Below are 20,999 nucleotides of genomic sequence, written 5' to 3'. Positions count from 1 at the left end.
CATGGTTTTCCCCTAAGAGACCTTGGCCAGGGTGGTTCTTGGGGCAGCCATGCATTATTTGCTTTTTCCTTCATCTTTCTCTTATTATTTATTTTATACTTTTCATTTATTATTTCATGCTTCTTTATCAGCAACCATGGTCAAAAAAACTATGTTCGTGGAGATTGATGCGGCAACGGAGGAATATTTTCTCAAGTTTGTGAACATTTTTAAAAATCATGCACTAGTTTTCAAAAATCGCAAACAATTTTTGAATTCTAATGTTTATTGAAATACCATAACAATTTGCAAATTAATAATTAAAAAAATCGTGAACATCCTCTACAACTTAACCGTGGCTACCTAGGCCATCGCTCAGGCCACATGCAGATTTACAGTGGTTGACAAGTGGGCCATCTTGCTGTGGTGTACCCTGTACGTCAGATTGTGCGCAATGTGGCCCCGGTTGTGTGGTAGAGCTGGCTGCCTTTGAGCGTGCTGTGTGCGGTCTCATCAATGACCAGCCCACGAGCTTCCATTTCAATAGAAAAAAATGGGTGGCGCATAGTTTTCATCAATTTTGTTTATATTTTCGCGGCACAGTCTCCTTTGGTTCTTTTGACTGTTTCTTTTCTCTTTTTTATCTGTTTTTTTCTGGCATTCCTTAATTTTTATGTTTTTTCTGATTCATTCATATTTTTCAAATTTTTAGATATTGTTCAAAATTCATTAAAACCTTTATAAATTAACAAAATATTTTTATTTTACGAACATCTTTTAAAATCCCTGAACACTTTTTTTAAATCCATGATTTAAAAACACTAAGAGCATTTCAAAAATCTAAACTAGGTTTTCCAAGAGCTGGGAACATGGCTTTTTAAACTGGTTAGATATTTTTTATGCTGTAATGCGGTTTTCAACAGTCTTTTACTAGCCAGGTACATAATTTTGTCAACCAAGTTTTTCAGAGCCAGGAGCATGGTTTTCTTCAATTGGTTTATTTTTCTTCGGACACAGCAACTTCAGATTTTTTCTTTGAGTGGGAGCCACGAGTGCTTCAACCAAACAGCATAGGACACGGGAAAGGGTTGGGCACATATGGCCACATACGCCCATGGTTATTTCCATTTTTTTCTTTCATTTATCACAATTGCTAAAAAATGGTACATACATTTTTTCTCTCACATGAGCTATAGAGGACATGTAAAGTGTATACTTCAAAAGATTGTTTATCTTGTTTTAAAAATGTGAATGTTTACAAAAAATATGCATGTGCTTTTAGAAAATGTTCATGTAAAAAAATGTTAATATGTTAAAGATGTTTGTGCGATTAAAAATGTTCATATGTTTTTAAAAATGGTTATGTGTTCAAAAGATGACCATGCATTTCTAAAATGTTCACATGTCGAGAGCAGTGATTCTGTGTCCAGGCTCATCTGCACCCGCAATGAAGAACAAATTTAAGACAAATAGTAGAAAAATTCAAAAAATTCCAATTTGTTTTGCATGGTAGATAGTTTTGTGCGTGAGGTCCGCTCCAAAATTCAAATCATTTGGACATCTGGTTAGCTCTCAGCAAAAAAGACAAATTCGGGGTCTGTAAAAAAGTTTTCTTTTCATATATTATCCGGACTCAATTTTTTTTGCTAATAGCTACTCATATGTTCAAATAATTTAAAATTTGGAGCGCACCTCATGCACCAAATTATCTACCATGCAAAAATGGATATTTTTTCAAATTTTCTGTGAATTTTTTCTTGATCGGTACACATGAGTCTGGGCTCAGAAATGGATATTCGTTACATGTCTAATTTGTATGTGCTTAAAAATGTCCACACATTAAAAATGTTTAGGTATTTTGTAAAGGTGGAAAATAAGACTATAAAATAAAAAAAGATTAAACTAGAAGAAAATTGGCAGAAATGGCAGAGAGCCAAAAGAAAACTATGTGTGTGTGGCGCTAACGTGAAAAGTCACCGAAATGTATGGTCATGCGCATGAATGCTTCGCATGTGCGATTAGGCTATTGTTTTCCGCCTCAGACGGAGAACATGATTTGCCCCCATCACAAAATATTCATAACCTAAGGGGACACATAGGCCATGAATAGGATCTTGCGGATAAACATAGACAAACGTTCAAATCCACCATCACCAACAATGCATAACCCAAACCTACATAAAATGTACATGGAGAACATGGTTATAGCTGGGCGCGGCAAAGCGCACCTTTTTGTCTACTTTTTTGAAACCCGAGAACATTTTTCTAGTTCATGAGATTTTTCAGAAGTTTAAGAGCAATTTTTAAAATATGCGAATCTTTTATGATTTTGTGAACATTTTTTGAATCGACTAACAATTTTTGAAATTGGGGGACAAGTTTTTAAATTTACAACCATTTCCTGAAGCATGGATACTTTTAAAAGAATCAGATTTTTTTTCAAATTCATGAACATTTTTTGTTTGAAATTAGGAACAATTTTCAAACTCACTAATACTTTTTATAATCTGTGAATATTTTTTAAAAATGTGTAATATTTTTTGAATTTTTTCCTAAAAGAAATAAAAGAATAGTATTAAAAGGATGAAATGGAAAAACTAGGCGTACCCTGCCCTGCGCATGGGTAGGCACAAAAGGGCATGCGGGTAACTAGGGGGGTGCGCGTTTGGGCAACTAGGACTGCACTATGCGCGAAATGTGGCGAGCCCCAAATCGAGCGCGGAGGATGAAGACAAGCAGCTCTCCCTCCGCGGCGCCGCAACGAGGAAATGGGGTAGGGATTTGACTTGAAAAGTCCACGTTTCAACCCTCAACTAGCCTCGATTTATAACCCTCATCTTTGAAATCGGTTGAATTGCACCCTCAAATTGCCACAGTGCTCAAAAAATAACCCTTGACTTCATTTTGAGATGGTCAACCTGTTTTGACCGAGTCAAAAGCTGACTAGGTAGCCAACTCCCAAAACCGAGTCAAAGGTTACCTTTTGAACTATGTGGTAACTTGAGGGTGCATTGTGACCGTTTTCGAAGATGAGGGTAATAAATTGAACCGACTGGTTAATTCGGGGTTGAAATGTGGAGTTTTCTCGGATTTGACACAGAGATGAGATGGGATGTATGATGTCATCTTGTTCGCGGATAAGCCATTCTCAGCGAACGTTTTCCTCTCTGGCGTGGCAACAATCCCCTGCTTTAAGATTCACACTCTCATCCAAGGGTGGCTGACGCGTTCGCTGGGAAATGTAAAAAATCTGAGGTTTCCGGATAGCATTTCCTTTTTTTTCTTTGTGGATACGTGATCTGGGCTTAGGACACGAGCCTTTCGAGCCCGCGCAATGCGTATGGTCTCGGCCCGTGTAGGCCTACTTGGCACCTGACGGACTGATGATGATACAACCGAAGCAACATCGGAACCGAAAGCATCCCAACTCCCAAGCTCCGCACCACCGCACCTCGGCGAGACGGCGACCATCTCCCCCATGCCGTCATCGTCGCCGGCGATGGCAACCCCGCCACCGCCGCGGCCACCGGCTCAGGAGCTCGACCTCGACGCCTTCCTCCCGTCGTCTCCCGCCTCCTCCTCAGCCTCCGACGCCGACGCCGATCACCGCCGCGCCGTCGACGACCTGCTGCTCCTCCTCTCCTCCTCCGACTCCGAAGGCGACGACGAGCCAACCCGTACGCCCGCCACCAACCTCAAACCCCTAACCCGTATCAAAGCCCCACCGCCGCCCCCTAAACCTTCTCCCCCATCTCCTCTGCCATCGCCTTCCGCTTCGCCCGGGAGATCCACATCCGCATCGCCGTCGGCGACGCTCTCCTCCCTCGTCTCGAGAACCTTTTCGAGCAACGCTGCTTCCTCATCCACCTCCTCGGCGAGGCCGCTCCCCTCGCTCTTCCGGGGTGTCCGCCCCAGCCCCAAGCCCGGCGCCGCCCTGGCCGCGGCGGCAGCCGCGTCCCGCGCCGTTCTCACCCCGCACGCCGCTGCAATTAAGTCGCGGCGCACCGCCTCCGCGCCCATCGAGAAGCTCCTTGACGAGGGCTCCGGCTCCGGCTCCGAAGCCTCGGAGGGGATCCTTTCCGCTGGAAATTTCGAAGCAGAGGAAGTAGCTGAGAAGGTCAGTGAGGAAGTGGTTGCTAGGGTGACCGAGGAAGCTGTCGGTGGGAGTGCGGGTGAAGAATTGGCAGAGGACAAGCATGGGGAAGTTGGGACTGAAGAGAATTTCGAGCCCTCCGAATTGCTAGACCTAGGCAATGTCGACTCCGTTGCTGTGGAGAATGCCAATGAGCAGGAGCAACTTGGGGGCGAGAATTTGGCAGAAACATATCAAGTTGGGAATCAAATTGGGCTTGTTGATGAAGAAAATAGTGATGAACAACTTAGTGATGGAAATTTAGCGGAATATAGTGAGATTGTGGATCAAGATGGGTCAGTTTCCGAGGAAAAGACTGATGATGGTCTGGAAGTTGAACGTTCTGACACTGATTTGGAAGAGCAACTGGAATCTGAGCGCATCATTGATAAGGTGATCGAAGAGAGGTTGGAGATCAGCAGGATGGCTGAAAAAAATGCGGAGAAAAGGCCGAAGTTACCGATGAAACCATTGGAGCGGGCTGAGGAGCTTGAGAAGAGACAGGCCTCATTTGGGCAGCACTGGGAGGAGGGAGCAGCAGCGCAACCCATGCACCTGGAGGGGATTGGGAAGGGGCAACCAGCTATTGGTTACATGCAGATTGAGGTGGACAACCCAATAACTCGTGCCATGGCATCTCCGTCTTTTAGACAGGACCATGGCTCTCCCCAGGTCTTAGCAGTACATAGGAGCTATATTGCCATGGGCATGTCCACTGGATCTGTTATCATTGTCCCAAGCAAATACTCCATCCATCAAGCTGATGATACAGATGCAAAGGTTAGTCATTGCCTCCTTGGTGCTGGTGTGCATATTGCTTGTTTTGGTCAATACACTATATGGTTCAGTGGTATGCTTCACATGTTGGACTTCAAGATGTTTCAGTATTATGTGGTTATGTGGTATAGACTTGAAGATGATTCATTAGATAACACTGAGTCATAGACACTACTTGGGGTCGCAATTTTGCAAGAGTTGTAGGCATCACTTGGTGTTACAGTTTGCCGGACTTCACACCTTCCTTGACTTGAAGAGAAATTTGAGAGGAAAAAAGATGTGGTCATACCAATTTTACTGGGATGACCATACATTGTATTTGTGCACCATTATTCTGAAATAAGTCTTGTGATCGGGGTTGCACTTACATCTTGTATAATTAAGTCAATCCAGATTCAGTGTGTTGCAAATAATGATATTGAACTTGATGTGCAAACATCTGGTGTTCCCATTACTGCCCTAGTATGCGAGACTTGAATACAAACATGGCATTTAGGTAGAATTTCAAAAGCATACAGAATCTTAGATTTGGAGCAGAAACAAGAGGTAGAATAAGGTCCCCACAAGGAATCTGCTCAAGTGGCTCATTTGTCATCTGAGCCCTATTAACATGACTGAAATTCCAGTTGCTGCTATGCTATGCATCAGTGACAGTAACACATTGGAATAAATCTACACACTGGAGCTTGTTATTTTCGGTAATCCATCTGGTTGTTTAATAGGGAATAAAGAAGAAAACACTACATGCAGCACATAATAATATATAAAAAATACTTATCTGTTGCTGTACATTGGTACTGTCAGCAGGACTTGTGCATCACCCTGTCAGATTTGCGTGCTTTATGGTGTTGCCAGAAGTTGACCATGTGGGGTTTATGTACACACTAAATTCTTTGTGTCGCCTATTCCCTGTTCTCACACTTATGTCCAAAGTTCACTAAGGCAAGGCTGTGGAAAATAGGCCAAACAGTACCACATCCTTCATAGTGGGGCCCACTTATAGTCTTTAGCAGTTGATGGCAACAAAAGAAGACAAGGGCTCCTTACTCAAATATTCATACATTTAAAGCAACTATTCCTTTGTGCCAGAATCTAATCATGCCAACTTTGATTGATTTGCCATAATTTCTATTTAAAAAGCTGATTGATTGTGTGACATTGATTACCATGCCATACATAAATGGTAGAAATAGTTAGATGCATCCAGATGTTTCAGATGATTATGATACATCTCTATGTTCTTTTACAAACAAGGAACCAGAAGAAACTGTTTTTTTTTAATGTTTTGCTCACCCAAATCATCAAGGCACTTTTAACTTCTTGTTCCACAGTTCACCAATTAATCTCTGAACAATTAACCCTTGTGTTCTCTTCTCTTGCTTGCTCGCTGAAAATTAATATTTTTCCAAGATAGTACATGAACTTGAAAAGTAATCTCCTGGATTGGGGTGTACTGCACATTTCAAATGTTTGCCAGTCATATAATAATTCAGTGGCTGCACATATAGCTACTAATCTTATAAGCCTGTAGCCATTTGCTATTCAAAAATCTTGTTGGATGAACTCAAATGTGGAACATAATAAAACCCTAATACTGGTTATGATTTGAAATGAGGACAGTTGTTGTAGATTAGTGGTTCTGATGTCCTGGGAATTGTATGTCACTTTGATTTTTCGGTCTGTAAAGATTGCTTTTATTATTTCAGATGCAGTTCTTTTGGAACCAAGGTGAGAAAACCCAATCACCAGTGACTGCCATGTGCTTTAACCCACAAGGGGATCTTCTGCTAGTAGGATATGGTGATGGTCATATGACAATTTGGGATGTACAGAAGGCTACTGCAGCAAAAGTTATATATGGTGAACATACAGGAGCTGTAGTGCATGTTTGTTTTATCCGCCAATCTAAAGCCATCACTGGTGATTCAAAAGGGCTTGTTCTTCTGCACACATTCTCTATTATCCCCGTCATTAATCGCTTGACTGTTAAGGGAACCCAGGTATGAAAAAACATCATTCCTTCCATTGTACACATATTAATCCACTTGATCCCCCTTTAAATATATTACTGCTCTGACAAAACATAGCTACACTTTGCCAGCGCCTTTTTGATGGAAACACTGGAATCGTGCTCTCAGCCTGTCCTCTTCTAGCGGATGAATCCTTTGGTTCTGGCAACTCATCTACGCAGGGCAACCTACCAACTTCCTCCAGTGGTGGTCTTGGGAGCATGATGGGAGGTGTAGTTGGAGTAGATTCTGGATGGAAGTTTTTCAATGAAGGTTCTTCTCCATTGGAGGATGGTGTTACAGTCATGTTCATTATGCATCAACACGCTCTTGTGGTACGGATGATATATTTAATAATGGAAACATTTTATAGTTTTTTCACTATCTGTTATCTCGTGAACTTACCGTGACTCTTGTACTGATTTATGTTGTTATGTCTTTCTCCTGTTAGGTTAGACTCCGTACCAACATTGACCATGTTGACCATATTGAGAACTTTTCTAGACCAGAAGGAGCACGTGAAGGGTCAATTGCTTATGCTGCATGGAAATACACATCGCCCTCCACTGATTCATCGCTGATTGGTAAGATTAGACCTCCTTAGACATTGACAATGATTGGTGGTTCCTTATATTGGTAAATTTTAGTTTCTTGGGCTAAAAATGACAACACTATAGATGAAGAGCGGGTATCTTGGCTTGCGCTTGCATGGGACCGTCAAGTACAAGTTGCAAAATTTGTTAAATCGAAGATGATCAGACATAAGGACTGGAAGCTTGATAGTGCCGCTGTTGGCGTTGCCTGGTTAAATGATCAGGCATGCAAAAGTCTCCCCTTTTGGTTATTCATTTAGTCTGTGTCTTTTTCCCAGTTCTAAAATCAAATTACTTTTTTTTTCCATTCAGATGTTAGCTGTCCTTAACTTGAAAGGGCAGCTCTGTTTGTTCTCAAAAGATGGCAGTGAGCTTCGCAGGACTATCTTTATTCTTGATGGTTTTGTCTTCGATGACAGCATACTGTACCATACACATTTTTCTAACAGGTTTGGCAATCCTGAGAGGCATTTTAACAACTCAGTAGCAGTGAGAGGTGCTACAGTATATATTCTTGGCCCAAGCTTTCTTACAGTTTCGCGACTTCTTCCATGGAAAGAGCGGATTGAAGCACTAAAAATGGCTGGTGATTGGATGGGTGCACTGGACATGGCGATGAAGCTTTATGACGGTCACACACAGGGTGTTGTTGATCTTCCGAGAACAGTTGATTCTATAAGGGGAGCCATAATGCCGTATTTAGTAGAGTTGCTGCTGTCATATATAGGTTATGTCTTTGAATATATTTCAATTGCATTGTCAAATCATACTGGAAAGGGGGGAGCAGCAGATGGCCTGATAGACGCCGATAGATCCCTGCTGACACAGAGAGAAGAACAATATGCTCGTGTAGGAGGGGTTGCAGTTGAGTTTTGTGTTCACATTGGGCGGAATGACATCCTGTTTGATACAGTCTTCTCTAAGTTTGTTGCTGCCCAAAGTGGAGGTAGGCTTGTTCTAATTAACTCATAAGAACTAGCAACCTTCTTATTTTGCTTAACTCTGATGTTTATTCTGTTCATGCCTGAAGTTGATGCAAATTCTCCCTTCCGTGTTTAGTGCATCTTTCTTTAGATCATTCGTTGATACATCCTGTGGTCCTCCTAATTTTTTCTCTACAAGAACGCAAAGGAAGATACTTTCCTGCTTCAGTTCTAAGTTGCAGGCATTCTGTAAATCTCTTTTGATGGATGCTTTAATGGGCTCTAGTTGCGTAGCCAGGCATTTTTTTCTTTCTTTTATTGCTCTGACTCCATTTAATTTGGAATAATTTTACTTGCACTTTTGAAGATTCCAGTCTTTAAAGGAATATTCTAGAGGATCTTATATTAATTTTCATGTGGTATAGTATAAGAAATGTTTTGCGTATGTCAATTGATCTGTTTGCTGATAAGATTGTGCACGCACATGTTTCTGTTATTAAATTACTGCTATAACTTGAAAAGGCTGACATGACATAAATAACAGGTATATTTCTGGAGGTACTAGAGCCATATATATTGAAAGATATGCTGGGTTCTTTACCCCCTGAGGTGAGTGCCACTGAGGATTTTCTAGTGTTAGCACATGAATTTGCAAATGATTATGCATTTATGCCAATTTGATTTGTAGATCATGCAAGCTCTAGTAGAGCATTATAGTGGCAAAGGATGGTTGCAGCGAGTCGAGCAATGCATTCTTCATATGGATATTTCATCACTGGATTTTAATCAGGTATGCATCAGTAGTGTAAGAGGCACATTTGTAGAGCTTTATCAGACATGTTTCATTGTCATTGTTTACATTCATTGACCAAGAAAAAACCCTTTTCAGTATCTTCTGGTACCGTTTTTGTAATTTGATGCATCCGCACGATATTGTTCTACTTGTTCTGTATGCAGGTAGTCAGACTATGTCGTGAGCATGGGTTATATGGTGCTCTAATTTATTTATTTAACCAAGGGTTGAATGATTTCCGTACACCTCTGGAGGAACTTCTATCTGTCATCCAGAATGCTACTCGAAAAGATGCTACTTCTACTTGGTATGCCATACTCCTGCCAGTAAGAGTTGTATTAAACTCGCTTATAATCAATCATTTTGCTCGTATAGATGAGATAATAGTACACGTTATGTTCAAGTTATTGATATGTGATTTGAGCATACTTGTGTTATTCCGAAGTTCCTGATTGAATATCTGTTCTGGTAAATTGATTAATCAGAATTTGATAATTTTCTTAGCATTAGTTACCTGGTTATCATTGCAATTTACATGAATCTTTATCATTGCATTTTACATGAATCTTCATTTGAAATGCATCTTTATGTTTCACCTGAGATTTCTCTATGATATGCACGAGTGTGAATAAAAATGTTGATACTAAGCAAAAAAACATCCCATGCTTTCAAAGGGCTTGGTTAGACTTGCTTGATTCTGTTTGATACTTCTAGCGGCCTAGTTTTGTATATGCAATTGCTGTTTCTTTTAGAATATAATACTAGTGCTATGCGGAAGGCCAGTATCTTACCATATTTTCACTTTAACAGCTACAGAATGCTTGTTTATCTGAAGTATTGCTTCCAGGGCCTAGCATTTCCTCCAGGTTAGTAATGTAAGCCATTCACGGCATTTTTTTTTTACTATTTCATAAGTTCTATGCTAGTTTAATGTTGACCTTAGACTGTTTTTCCTGTGCTGTTGGGCTTTTGGTGGGCCTTGAATCTGGTAGATTGTAAAGTGTGTTAGTAAAACTATGTGCTTCAATTGTGATTTTCTATAATTGGAAAGTTCAGATTTACTATAATGTGCTGGTGTTGTGTCTTCTTCACGGGAACATCTGCATACTTCCAACAGGATTATGTTCTGAACTAGGAATACATATGAACATGCTAATGCTATATAGGATCCTCTTATAAGACAATTCAACTCCATGATATGTTATCACATGATCTATTTTTGCAGGGCATGGAAGAATTCCCCGAGCCCAACTTCATGCGGTGAGAAAAGAACTTCTGCGATTCATGCTCGAGGACTCTAAAATGCTCACTTCTGAAGTATTTAAGGGTTTTAGTTCTTCTTCTGGAAAATGCCCAAACATATGCTATCTACTATGGATGGATACGGAAGCTACTTTGGAAGTTGTCAAGTGTGCTTTTGCACAAGAGAATTTTGAATCTACTTCTAGTACTCTTGATGCATCTGTATCTAAGGATGAAGAAGATACTGATATTCAAAGCCCAGATAGTCAAAATATTTTGTTACAAAGTGTAGTTGACACCATCATTCATATTGTTGGTTTAGAAAATGAGGCGATCCATTCCGTTGTTGTGGGTACTGCTGAGTCCGAAGAATCGGAACTTTGGCCTTCAGTGAATGACTTCGGTCATATAATTGAATTTGTGTCCTTTTTTGTTTCCCATAAAAGGGCAAATGCATCTCAAAGAGTTCTCAAGCACATTCTTAAATACCTCACGTCATCCACTACATCATATGATGATAAAAAGATGCCACCTCAGAAAGAAGTTCTTCAGCTCTTCAACGTGGTTCCTCAAACTGACTGGAATTCTGATTATGTGTTGAATCTTTGTTTAGATGCCCATTTTCATCAGGTTTGTCACTACTACCTTTGGAAAGTTCACCTGTATAATATAGCTCTGCTGCTCAAAAATATCTTTCAGCTTATGACTGTAAATGTATTGTTACTATACAGGCCTGTGGCATGATATATACAGCCAGAAATCAGAATTTGGCTGCTTTAGATAGTTACATGAAGGATACAATGGAACCATACCATGCATTTATCTTCATCAACAAAAAGTTACTTCAATTGGCAAGTGATGAAGCTTTGTCGTTTCGTTCCACAGTAATATCTCGTTTTGCTGAGCTAGTCAATCTAAGCAGGTGAGCTTGTTAATTAATGTTTTAACTAGTAATATTCTTCCCCTTTAAATTTTCACTTGCTGGCTTGTCTTTCTACCGAATGTGCTCAATTTCTCTCCTATCCTTTCATTTTCTTAGGGAGTGTGCATTTGTCTTGGTCATTGATCATTTTCATGATGAGATCCAGCAAATATTGGCAGAGCTTCATTCTGATCACCGCAGCCTCTTTCTTTTCTTGAAAACTGCAATCGAAGTACACTTGTCAGGAAAACTTGACTTCAGTGAACTTACTGCCAGAAACTATGAAATTGTTGAAAGTCTGTACTCTGGAGAACTCGAAGATTATCTTCAGAGATTATCAAATCTCCCAAAGTTGTTTGACCGCAATCCTATTTCTATGACTGATAAGTTAGTTGAACTCTATCTGGAGGTACGTTTTTTGACAGATTTTTAACATCAGTATTTTTGAAATAGAGCTTTTTAACCATAATGAAATACCTTCGGTTGGAGCCTTAAGCCATCAGTGTAGACTTTAGTAGAGCCTTTCACCACTATATTGTCACAAAAGTTGTACTGGGAGAACAATCTATCGGCAACTGGTAGTGCAGTGATTTGCCATAACCGTTATATTGAATCATTGAGCAGTATGTGCTTTGCAAATACAACACAGACATAGCTGCTTTTTACAGGCTTTGGTGTTAGTAGCACTCCCTTGTTAGACATATCAAGCAATATTCCAAAGTTGCTTAATGTTAACCATTATAAATGTCCCAAAAGGCGATGTTAAACATTGCCTACTCACTAGCCGGAGCCTGGTTATGGTTCACCTCTAGGCAGTGGTCTTAGGCGACCTTCGAGGGGCACCAGTGTAGAATCAGCACTATTTTGAACCTTGACCATTATACTGCACAAAATGTTCTCATCTGAACAAACTATCAGCAGTTGGTTGAACACTAAGTCAATATCATGACATGAAACCAAGAAGCAAAAATTTCCTTGCAACTAAGGTACGGTCATCAGGTACTTCACATGGACTTCGAAGTCTGATGGTATCATTGTATCCTTGTAGTTGTATTTGGCTGACCTTGGGCGCAGTTTTGTACTTCAGATCTAGAGTTGATTGTTTGGTTACGATGATTGAGTCCTGGTGAGATATCATGGTTGGAAAAACCAGAGGATTCCTTGAGAACATATTTGTGGGCAGTATTGCACTCTAGTTTTTTGGAGCTTTAGACTCCGATATTATATTTGAAACTGTTGTTGTCAAACCAATATGTCAATTGCTGTTTCTTCATTTTGTCACGGTGAATGGTACAAAATTTGCCACTTTTCTGAAGAGGTGCAAAGTTGACCTTTATGATGCAATTTGTTAGGTTGAAGTTTTTTTAGTGGCAGCACATGCTTTGCGAGATCATCATCCTTTTTTTGTTAATCAAATACGCCTTCTTGCACAGCTTCTGTGTCAGTATGAACCAAGGTCAGTTCTGAAGTTTCTGGAGACTTTCGATAGCTACAGATTGGAGAGGTGTTTGCTCCTTTGTCTAGATTATGGAGTTACAGATGCTGCTGCATTTCTGCAAGAGAGAGTTGGTGATGTTGCGAGCGCGTTGGAACTTGTTCTAGCTGGACTAGATGAGAAAGTTAACCAGTTTATCGCTTCGGTGGAAAATGTGTTCTCTCGGACATCGTCAAAGAGTATCTCTGAAATTGAGCAACCAGACATTGTTCTAAACATGAGCGAGGTTCTTTTTCTTGTGCCCCATTGAAATACTAACCTATATTTGTATCCTCTGTTGTACAGTTGATAACATATTTGATATTCTCATTCAGGCTCGTCCTGTGCTTGATGTGTTACGTTCCTCCATTGGATTGTGCCAAAGGAATTCACAGCGTTTAGATCCAGAGGAGTCTCAGTTACATTGGTTTCAACTGGTTGACTCGTAAGTTGTGCCAATATATAGTTATATACATAAATAATTTCTTTCAAAATCATTTCTCACTGCAATGTATTGGCATTTTGTCCTATTATTTGGATCTATAACTAGAAATTTGATAGTCGTTGCTGGTTTTTGTTAGTAGTGATATGTTATTTGGCAGATGTGAATCATGTGATATGGTTCTCTTTTCACTAGTAATTTAGCATGTGCACTGTCCAAATATCCACCTTAAGGCATCATCTCTATTGGTCATTGGCCTGGGCACTGCCACAGGAGCTGCGCATGGACAAGTGAGAGTATAACAATAGGATCAATTAAATCTCACTTAAGTGATGATTAACTTTCCACTCTCTTGTAACTGATGCAATTCTGAGGTAATTTGCAGGGGTGGAATTTAATTTGTGAGTCTGATCTCACGGATGCTTAAAAACATTTGGATCACACCCTACTTGTACCTTGTATAGTTGTACAGATTGCTAGGAATATGATCCTAAAATGTACTGACTGCTGATCTTATGCCATTCTCGAAGCTAATACTGTTCAATTATCTCAAGCAAGGCTTATTATTAAATACTGATAGATATCTGTCAAGCAGTGTAAAGTATTGTTGCACTTTTACTTTGTTGAGGGGCCATCATATCAGAATGTCCCTCTATCGTGCTGGTAGATACAATTTCTGCTAATGCCATTATGTTGTTGGTGCAGTTTCTCAGATCCACTGAAAAAGTTGTATGGAAGCAAGGTTGTAAATGGAAAAGGTTGTTGGTCCGTGGGTGGTGAAACAACAAATGGACATCCAACAGGCAAAGGATTCTCACAAAAAATGGTGAATTCAGCTTATCAAAGGTGTTTGAATACTCTGCGGAGAGTTTTCTCACAATTTGTTGGAGAGATAATTGAGGCAATGTCTGGGTATATACCCCTGCCAGCAATTATGGCAAAGCTATTATCTGACAATGGAAGTCAAGAGTTTGGTGATTTTAAACTTGTCATACATAGAATGCTGTCTATGTATCTCTACGAAAAAAGAATACTGGTACACACATACTGATTTTCCTTCCTTTGCCGTTTACTTAGTAAGTATAACATGCATGGCGTTTGATGCTTTGCAAAACACCAATCACTGGGCAATAGGCCATTATCTTTGACATAACAAATTACATATTCCATTGCAATAGAGCAGAGTTGTTACATTATGTCAAGTTGATTTGTATCCCTTGTCCTGAAGCTTCAGTGCTTAAAGTGATTGAAAATAACCCAAGGCTTTTAATATTACATTTTTTAGCTAAATTCATGAACCAAGTGCCGTAAAGCGCTTATACACTTTATGGATCAATTAACATATTCCTACTGATCTAACTAGTGTCGAGACAATGATATCTTGAACTAATTTCTTAATTTGTTCAATTAAATGTTGTTTCTTCAGTATTTTCTTGCAATATTTCCTGTTCTATATGGAAGACCAGTTAAGTTAACTATGGTGAAACGAGTTCATCACCTTCTTTGGTTATTTTCTTCTGTATTTTATCCAGTAGTGTAAAAATTATAGTGCCTCTGATACCTTGCGCACCTGCTTGCAGGAAACAGCTAAGTCAGTTATCGAGGATGATTCGTTCTATACCTTGAGCTTATTAAAGAGAGGGGTTTGTCATGGATTTGCTCCACAGACTTTTGTCTGTTGTGTATGCAACTGCTCACTTTCTAAAGAAGGTGCTATTTCAGCAGTTCGAGTATTCAGTTGTGGACATGCAACACATCTTCACTGTGAGTCTGAACAAAGCAAATCATCCAATAAGGATTTTAAAGATGGATGTCCGGTTTGTCTCTCAATGAGTGACACACAAGCCCGGAACAAATCACCTATAATAGCTGAGAATGGGCTACCCAACTATCCCGTGGTTGAACATGAAGTACCATATGGCGTCCATCATAATCACGAGACAGATCATGTTGAGAGATCTCGTGGGCTTCACCAGATGTCACGGGTAGGAATATCTTGAGATATTTCTTTTCTGCTAGTATAATAAATTTCTCTATTATTACCAGGCGCTTTCCAAAAACTTGACTTGTGATATTTGGAAGCCCTGGTCCAGTTATAACTTGTGATATCTCTCTTGTAATGAATATAATATTACATCCTGTTTTAGTTATCTGTGTTAGATATTATATCAGCTGTGTACTTGGTTATGCTTCGGTCAGTGATATAGAATTTAGTGTCCACTCTAATACTTTAAATTTAGTTAATAAAAAATCTAAGTTAATTTCTAGTTTTGCAATGGTGATAAAATGGATCTGGCCCTATACTCTGTACTTCTATAGTAGTACTAGCTAAAGTTTTTGCCATGATATTTCCTTTTGCAGTTTGAAATACTGAACAATCTCCAGAAAGGTCAGAAGTCTTTTCATATTGAGACTGTACCCCCGTTGAAACTTTCTCCGCCAGCCATATATCATGAAAAGATACAAAAGAGAGTAAGTTTGGTGGGAGAATCCAGCAGACATTCAGTTAGAAGTGAAAAAACACAGAAAATATGGCACATGAAGGAGCCAAAATCAAAGAAATCAGGGAATTGGCTTCCACCAAAGTCAAGCATATTCAGTAAGTCTCTGATTCTCTTGGTTGACTGAACAAACATGATCATCACAGTATTGATCTTATCTTGGATTCTTATTTGTCTATTTACCTTTTAAAATCTTCTGCAGGTTCTGACAAGAATCAAGTGCGGTAGACTACTGATTGTACGGTATGTAGCTCAGTGATATTTATGTGCTGGTAATTTTGTTGAGAGTGTTTGTATGCTTCTGTCATCTGTGAGATCATCATTGATATTTTTTCTAAATGTCGAGACTTAATAAGATCCCCTCACTAAGCAGATTCAGGCTTAATCTTTTTTTTTTTTGGAGAAAATGATTTAGACTCAATTGACACTGGTGCCTTTTGAGGCACTATATCAATCGTCTGCTCAACAAAAAAAAACCCTGGTCCCACAAGCACATCACAATGATGCCAAGTTGTGCCTTTGCATTATACAGTAAGATTTCGTTTGTTTTAAACTTGTGCAATAAGTAGAAGTAGCTGACATGACACTTCAAAACTAACGGAGGATGTAAAAAGAAAGCATTTGTTTTAAAGCTTAAATCTGTTACCAAACATATAGATGTGTTTACCTTTATTTACATTCAATTTCTGTAAATCACAAGTGGATACTGGGGTTCTTGTCGTACTGCCCAATAGTGAAGCATTGGACCTTTCTTGTTCTGTGCAGCAGCCAGACTATTTGCCACTACGGCTGTCGAAGCTTCAACCAATGTGATGTGCTCGAGCTGCATAGGATTCTCCTGAGTGATGTGTCCTTGGACTAGCATGGTTCTTCTCTCCTGAGACAATATTCGAAGGTAGAGGGTACTTCTTTTTTCATCTTATAATGATTCGTCCAGGTTCGGTCATCTTGCAATTTATTGTCATCCATCTGTTTCAGATTATTTCTCAGTTAGAAGAAGAATCATATAGGAAGGTGAGATGATAGATGCGAGCGAACCCATGGCCATGAGTCTGTAAATTAGAAGACTAACTGAAAAGGAAACTAATTTTGAGGCAGGACAGGGCCCACATTTGTTGAACATGACCCACACACCATTTCACTGTAAATGACTTGTTCATTCATTGTAAAAACCATGAAGGCGCTGAGATGTATAGCTGCAGGAGACACGACAACCAACGTTAGATAAACATAAACAAATACAGTATATATTTGATCCAAATGTTGCACAGAGTGACTTGTTCCTTCCTTTTTTCCCTATGCTTCCTAAAAGCATATATGGCTGCCTTCCTGGTTGAAAAGGCTGTTGTAAACTATTCAGATATTCTTTTTTTTGCTGGTGAATATTCAGTGGGTACCAAAGTTCTTGCCTTGGCAGAGGAGCATTTTCAGTAGGGATGTAAACTGGGTCCTGTTTAAACCCACTAATAATGATCTAAAAGTTCAATAAATTTTTTTGTTGGGAAAATAAACTATGGAGCTAGCTAAAAGCTAACTAGACGGGATTTGGACGCTGCTTATTTGCCATTTACATGCCTAATTTTCACCTCTACAAGATTATTCTAGGCTGGCCAAAATCTCGATCGGTCAACTTTTTTTTTGAAGGAAAGGCCATCATGGCTAGCTTTATTAACTTAGTTATTATAAATTACATCGTTCACAAGGCTATTAACGACACATGCAGGCGGTTCATCTGTCCAACTATTGTCCAACTATCTGACACCTATTATAGAAACTAAACTTAGCTAGCTCATGAGGTGCGGTATTCACTGCACGAAAACAGTATTTGCAGAGTGTCTGGATATTGTTACGTCAATATTGTTACGTCAATCGATCGGCCAACTTCACTCTAGTTTGATTCTGAACGACCTTAGATTATATGGGAATCTTGGCCGACTGATCTCATGCTTCGCCGAACGCTCCCATGTATGCCATGAGTTCTGTCGGGCCATGCACACATGCACATTGAGGGGGGGGGGGGGGGGGGGGGGTTCTAGATCTTTTCCTGGCCCTTTCTATCTCTTATCCCCATTTTCATTCTTCTCCGCGCCGTGAACAAATCGAAACCCTACTTCATGTTAGTGCAATTTTTAATGAGATGTAACTAAAATGTCGGTCAGATGATTTGTTGTTGGCCCTACTTCATGTTTATTTTGCGGGGGGCCTACTTCATGTTTAATAACTACTTTAAATCATCTCCAACAACAGCCCTATAATAGGGCACCAAAAATTAGTTATTGGGCACCAAAAGGTTGGTTTGGTCAATTTGCAATTCATTTGCTTTTCGAGGATGTACTGGTCGAGTGCCTTGTTTGTTGTTGAGCATTTTCCTAAGCATCATTTTCTTCAAGCTTAGGAATTTCTTCACGGTGACGGATGACCACTTTATCATCAGCTATTTCTTCAGCAGGCACTATTTCACCAGTGCTTATTAACTTTATGGATTCCTCATGAGTCATTTCATCTAGCACAAGAGGCAGGTGTTCTTTTTGCGAGCCGTTAGTTTCATCGAACCGCACATCTATAGTTTCAACAACCTTGTTGTGATAGGTGTTGAAGACTATAGGTGTGCTAGTCCTTACCATAAGCAAGCATGAAATTGTGTATGCTTTCGGTGCAAATTTATAACTGTGATGAGGATCTCTAATTCAATATTTAGCATCGAAGACTTTGAAATAAGTCACATTGGGTTTCTTGTCAGTAAGAAGCTCATATGAAGTCTTCTTGAGGAATTTAGAACTGTGATGAGGATCATGTGACGTGCAGTATCAATTGCTTTGGGCCATCATCGACAAGGAGTCTTGTATTTGTCAAGCATTATGCAAGCCATCTTGATGAGGGTTCAGTTCTTGTGTTCCACGACTCCATTCTGTTGAGGTGTATTGGGAGCAGATAGCTTATGAGTGATGCCAAGTTCGTCAAGATAGTCACTGAGACTTGTGTTCTTGAACTCGGTGTCGTTATCGCTCCTGATGTGCTTAATCTTGACACCATCATGGCCTGGTTTCGGAATCGTCTGAAGACATCCTACATTTCAGTTTTGTACATGATGATATGCACCCAAGTGTAACAATAGAAATCGTCAACAATGACGAACCATATAGTGATGTTGCACTCGTTGGTGTGGCATAATGAGTAGGACCAAACAGATCCATATGAAGCAATTCAAAGGGATGAGTAGTGGTCATGATTGTCGGGTGCTTTGATCTCGTCATCTTTCCCAACTCACAAGCACCACAAAGATGATCCTTGACGAATTCGACACTCTCGACACCTATGATGTGTTTATTCTTCAGGAGGGTGCTCAAATTCCTCATGCCAGCATGTCCAAGTCGCCAATGCCACATCCAGCATTCTCAAGCTTTTGCCAATAGACATGTGATAGGCTGAGGTCCTACAGAGAAATCAAGACCAATGCCTTACTTTTCCCTTTGTCAGCGTATGCGATATGCTTCAGATGAGACGGAGTGAGGGGAGCATCAGTAAGTAAATTCCTATCACCAGTCATATGATTCGTGCAACCAATGTCCATTATCCATTCAGTGGCTTTCGGCGTGTCTTCCTGCAGAAGAATTAGTCTGACTTACAAACTCATATACTTTAGAGTGAAGAATATAACAATCAAATTCCTCAGAGAGAATTTCGTCTAGTGATAGAGTAATTTCAGTAGCATAGAGGACGTGAGAAATGAATAATTCATTTCCTCATGATTGGCTTGCGTCTCATCAAGCAGTTTGAAGGTTTCCATCAATTTTATCTGATTTGAATTTCGTCTGAAGACCTGACTCTGCAGAAGAAATTAGTTCTTCTTAACCACCCACATCTGTAAGGGTGGCTGAGAAGCAATGTATCAAAGTGCGCCAATTGAGAATTTAGGCATTGAAGAAAATGCATTTCTCTTAGGGGGGGGGGGGGGTAGAATATTCAAATGAATATGCAAAGAAATTCTTCGTGGGTTTGTGAACATAGTGGTTCGAAGAATAATGCACATATTCATCAGACCGGTGATTGTTTCCCTGCGAAGCAGAAGCATTAGCACGATCATTAGTAGGTCTGCGACCATTTGGCGAGTTTGGCCCATGTGAAGAATTTTCCCTGGGTTTTTTCTTCTTCATTGGTGGTGTCATGACCACATTCACCTAAAAGACTTTCTAGAAGACTTTTGGGCACCCAGATTTTTGTCATTGGGGGACCATTCTTGTTGTTAGTTCCAACAAACCTGGCAAATACTTCATCGTTTTGATTTTTGAACAGTTTATAATTAGAGTCAAATGACTCATCAGAGGAATATGAAGTATCACAGTCATAGCCAGATAAAAGTGGATAGATTTGCAGGAGGTCCTTTTGCAGCAACCCGGGTGGTTTTGGGGTACTGCTCAGGTTTCCAGTAAGATCCATCAGCATTGAGTTTTCTTAAAAATGCAATACCCTCTTCCTAGGGTTCCTGTTCAGAATCTGCTTCTTGAGCACATCGCAAAGGGTTTGATGCCCTTTCAGGCTTTTGTACACGCCTGTGCGTCCTCAGATGAGGGGATTGAAACCACAAAACAGTTGAAGATATTGCAGTTTAAGAAGCATTTGAACATTCAGTTGAAGAATTTTCATTATCATGTTCAAGGCATTTCAAGCAAGGTGGGACAAATTATTCCTGAGCGATACTGATCTGTTGAGCGAGCAATGAATCATTTTCTTTTTGAAGATCATCATGAGACGCTATCAGTTCTTCGAGATCTTGCTTCCTTTGAAGAAATTTTGAAAAAATTCATAGGAAAGCTTCTCATGATCGGCTGAGCCACATGACGACTTTGAAGTTCGTCATACTTTGACTCAAGACTTTTGAGATCGCAATCAGAGCTTACCTACGATCCATTTCCTTATCCAACATATCATCGTTTTTATCTAGTAGTTTTTGAATCTTTTTCATAGCAGTTTGTTGCACAGTTGCAATTTTAACAAGTTTCTTATAGCTAGGTACACCAAATCATCGACACATGAAAAAACACTGACGGCTAGCGTCAATAGTCAAAAAAGGTGATGTGTAGGCGGACAATAACTGGGGACTCGGGGTGGCGCCAGCTCGCATGCACCTAGAGCACCAACCTTCAGGGCTCGTAGCAGTGCAACAGGCGTAGGCTAGGCCATTCCTCCTCATGCGAGCAACAACGGCCTGGCG

General features: G+C 40.0%; 1 protein-coding gene across 2 annotated transcripts; it reads left to right on the top strand.

Moving 5' to 3' along the window:
- The first annotated feature begins 3,370 nt into the window (after nucleotides 1-3,370).
- SETH5 (transducin family protein / WD-40 repeat family protein) lies at nucleotides 3,371-17,203 on the top strand. Of its 2 annotated transcripts, none has more exons than XM_087531355.1 (21): nucleotides 3,371-4,891; nucleotides 6,595-6,888; nucleotides 6,990-7,232; nucleotides 7,349-7,481; nucleotides 7,575-7,714; nucleotides 7,803-8,436; nucleotides 8,958-9,022; nucleotides 9,102-9,203; nucleotides 9,371-9,513; nucleotides 10,017-10,072; nucleotides 10,432-11,078; nucleotides 11,180-11,370; nucleotides 11,488-11,779; nucleotides 12,804-13,091; nucleotides 13,180-13,289; nucleotides 13,992-14,322; nucleotides 14,867-15,271; nucleotides 15,648-15,885; nucleotides 15,990-16,030; nucleotides 16,556-16,682; nucleotides 16,766-17,203. In XM_087531355.1, exons 1-19 carry the CDS (start codon nucleotides 3,458-3,460, stop codon nucleotides 16,013-16,015), a joined length of 5,772 nt encoding a protein of 1,923 aa, XP_087387481.1. In that variant the 5' UTR covers nucleotides 3,371-3,457; the 3' UTR covers nucleotides 16,016-16,030; nucleotides 16,556-16,682; nucleotides 16,766-17,203. The 2 variants fall into 2 exon arrangements, with proteins under 2 accessions (XP_087387481.1, XP_048534570.1); XM_048678613.2 differs by having other exon boundaries at nucleotides 16,553-16,682.
- Nucleotides 17,204-20,999: the final 3,796 nt, after the last annotated feature.

Source organism: Triticum urartu, chromosome 6A (assembly GCF_056163025.1).
Source record: "Triticum urartu cultivar PI428250 chromosome 6A, HENAU_Tu73, whole genome shotgun sequence".
NCBI classification, from domain to species: Eukaryota; Viridiplantae; Streptophyta; class Magnoliopsida; order Poales; family Poaceae; genus Triticum; species Triticum urartu.
This window is presented reverse-complemented; position numbering and strand designations above follow the sequence as displayed.

What these genes read in the sequence shown, in the direction of transcription:
- SETH5 (XM_087531355.1), top strand. Translation starts at nt 3,458, where the DNA reads ATGCCGTCATCGTCGCCGGCGATGGCAACCCCGCCACCGCCGCGGCCA. An exon ending in GGGCCTAGCATTTCCTCCAG is followed by an intron (nt 10,073 to 10,431) that starts GTTAGTAATGTA and finishes CTATTTTTGCAG; the next exon opens with GGCATGGAAGAATTCCCCGA. An exon ending in TGGTTTCAACTGGTTGACTC is followed by an intron (nt 13,290 to 13,991) that starts GTAAGTTGTGCC and finishes TTGTTGGTGCAG; the next exon opens with TTTCTCAGATCCACTGAAAA.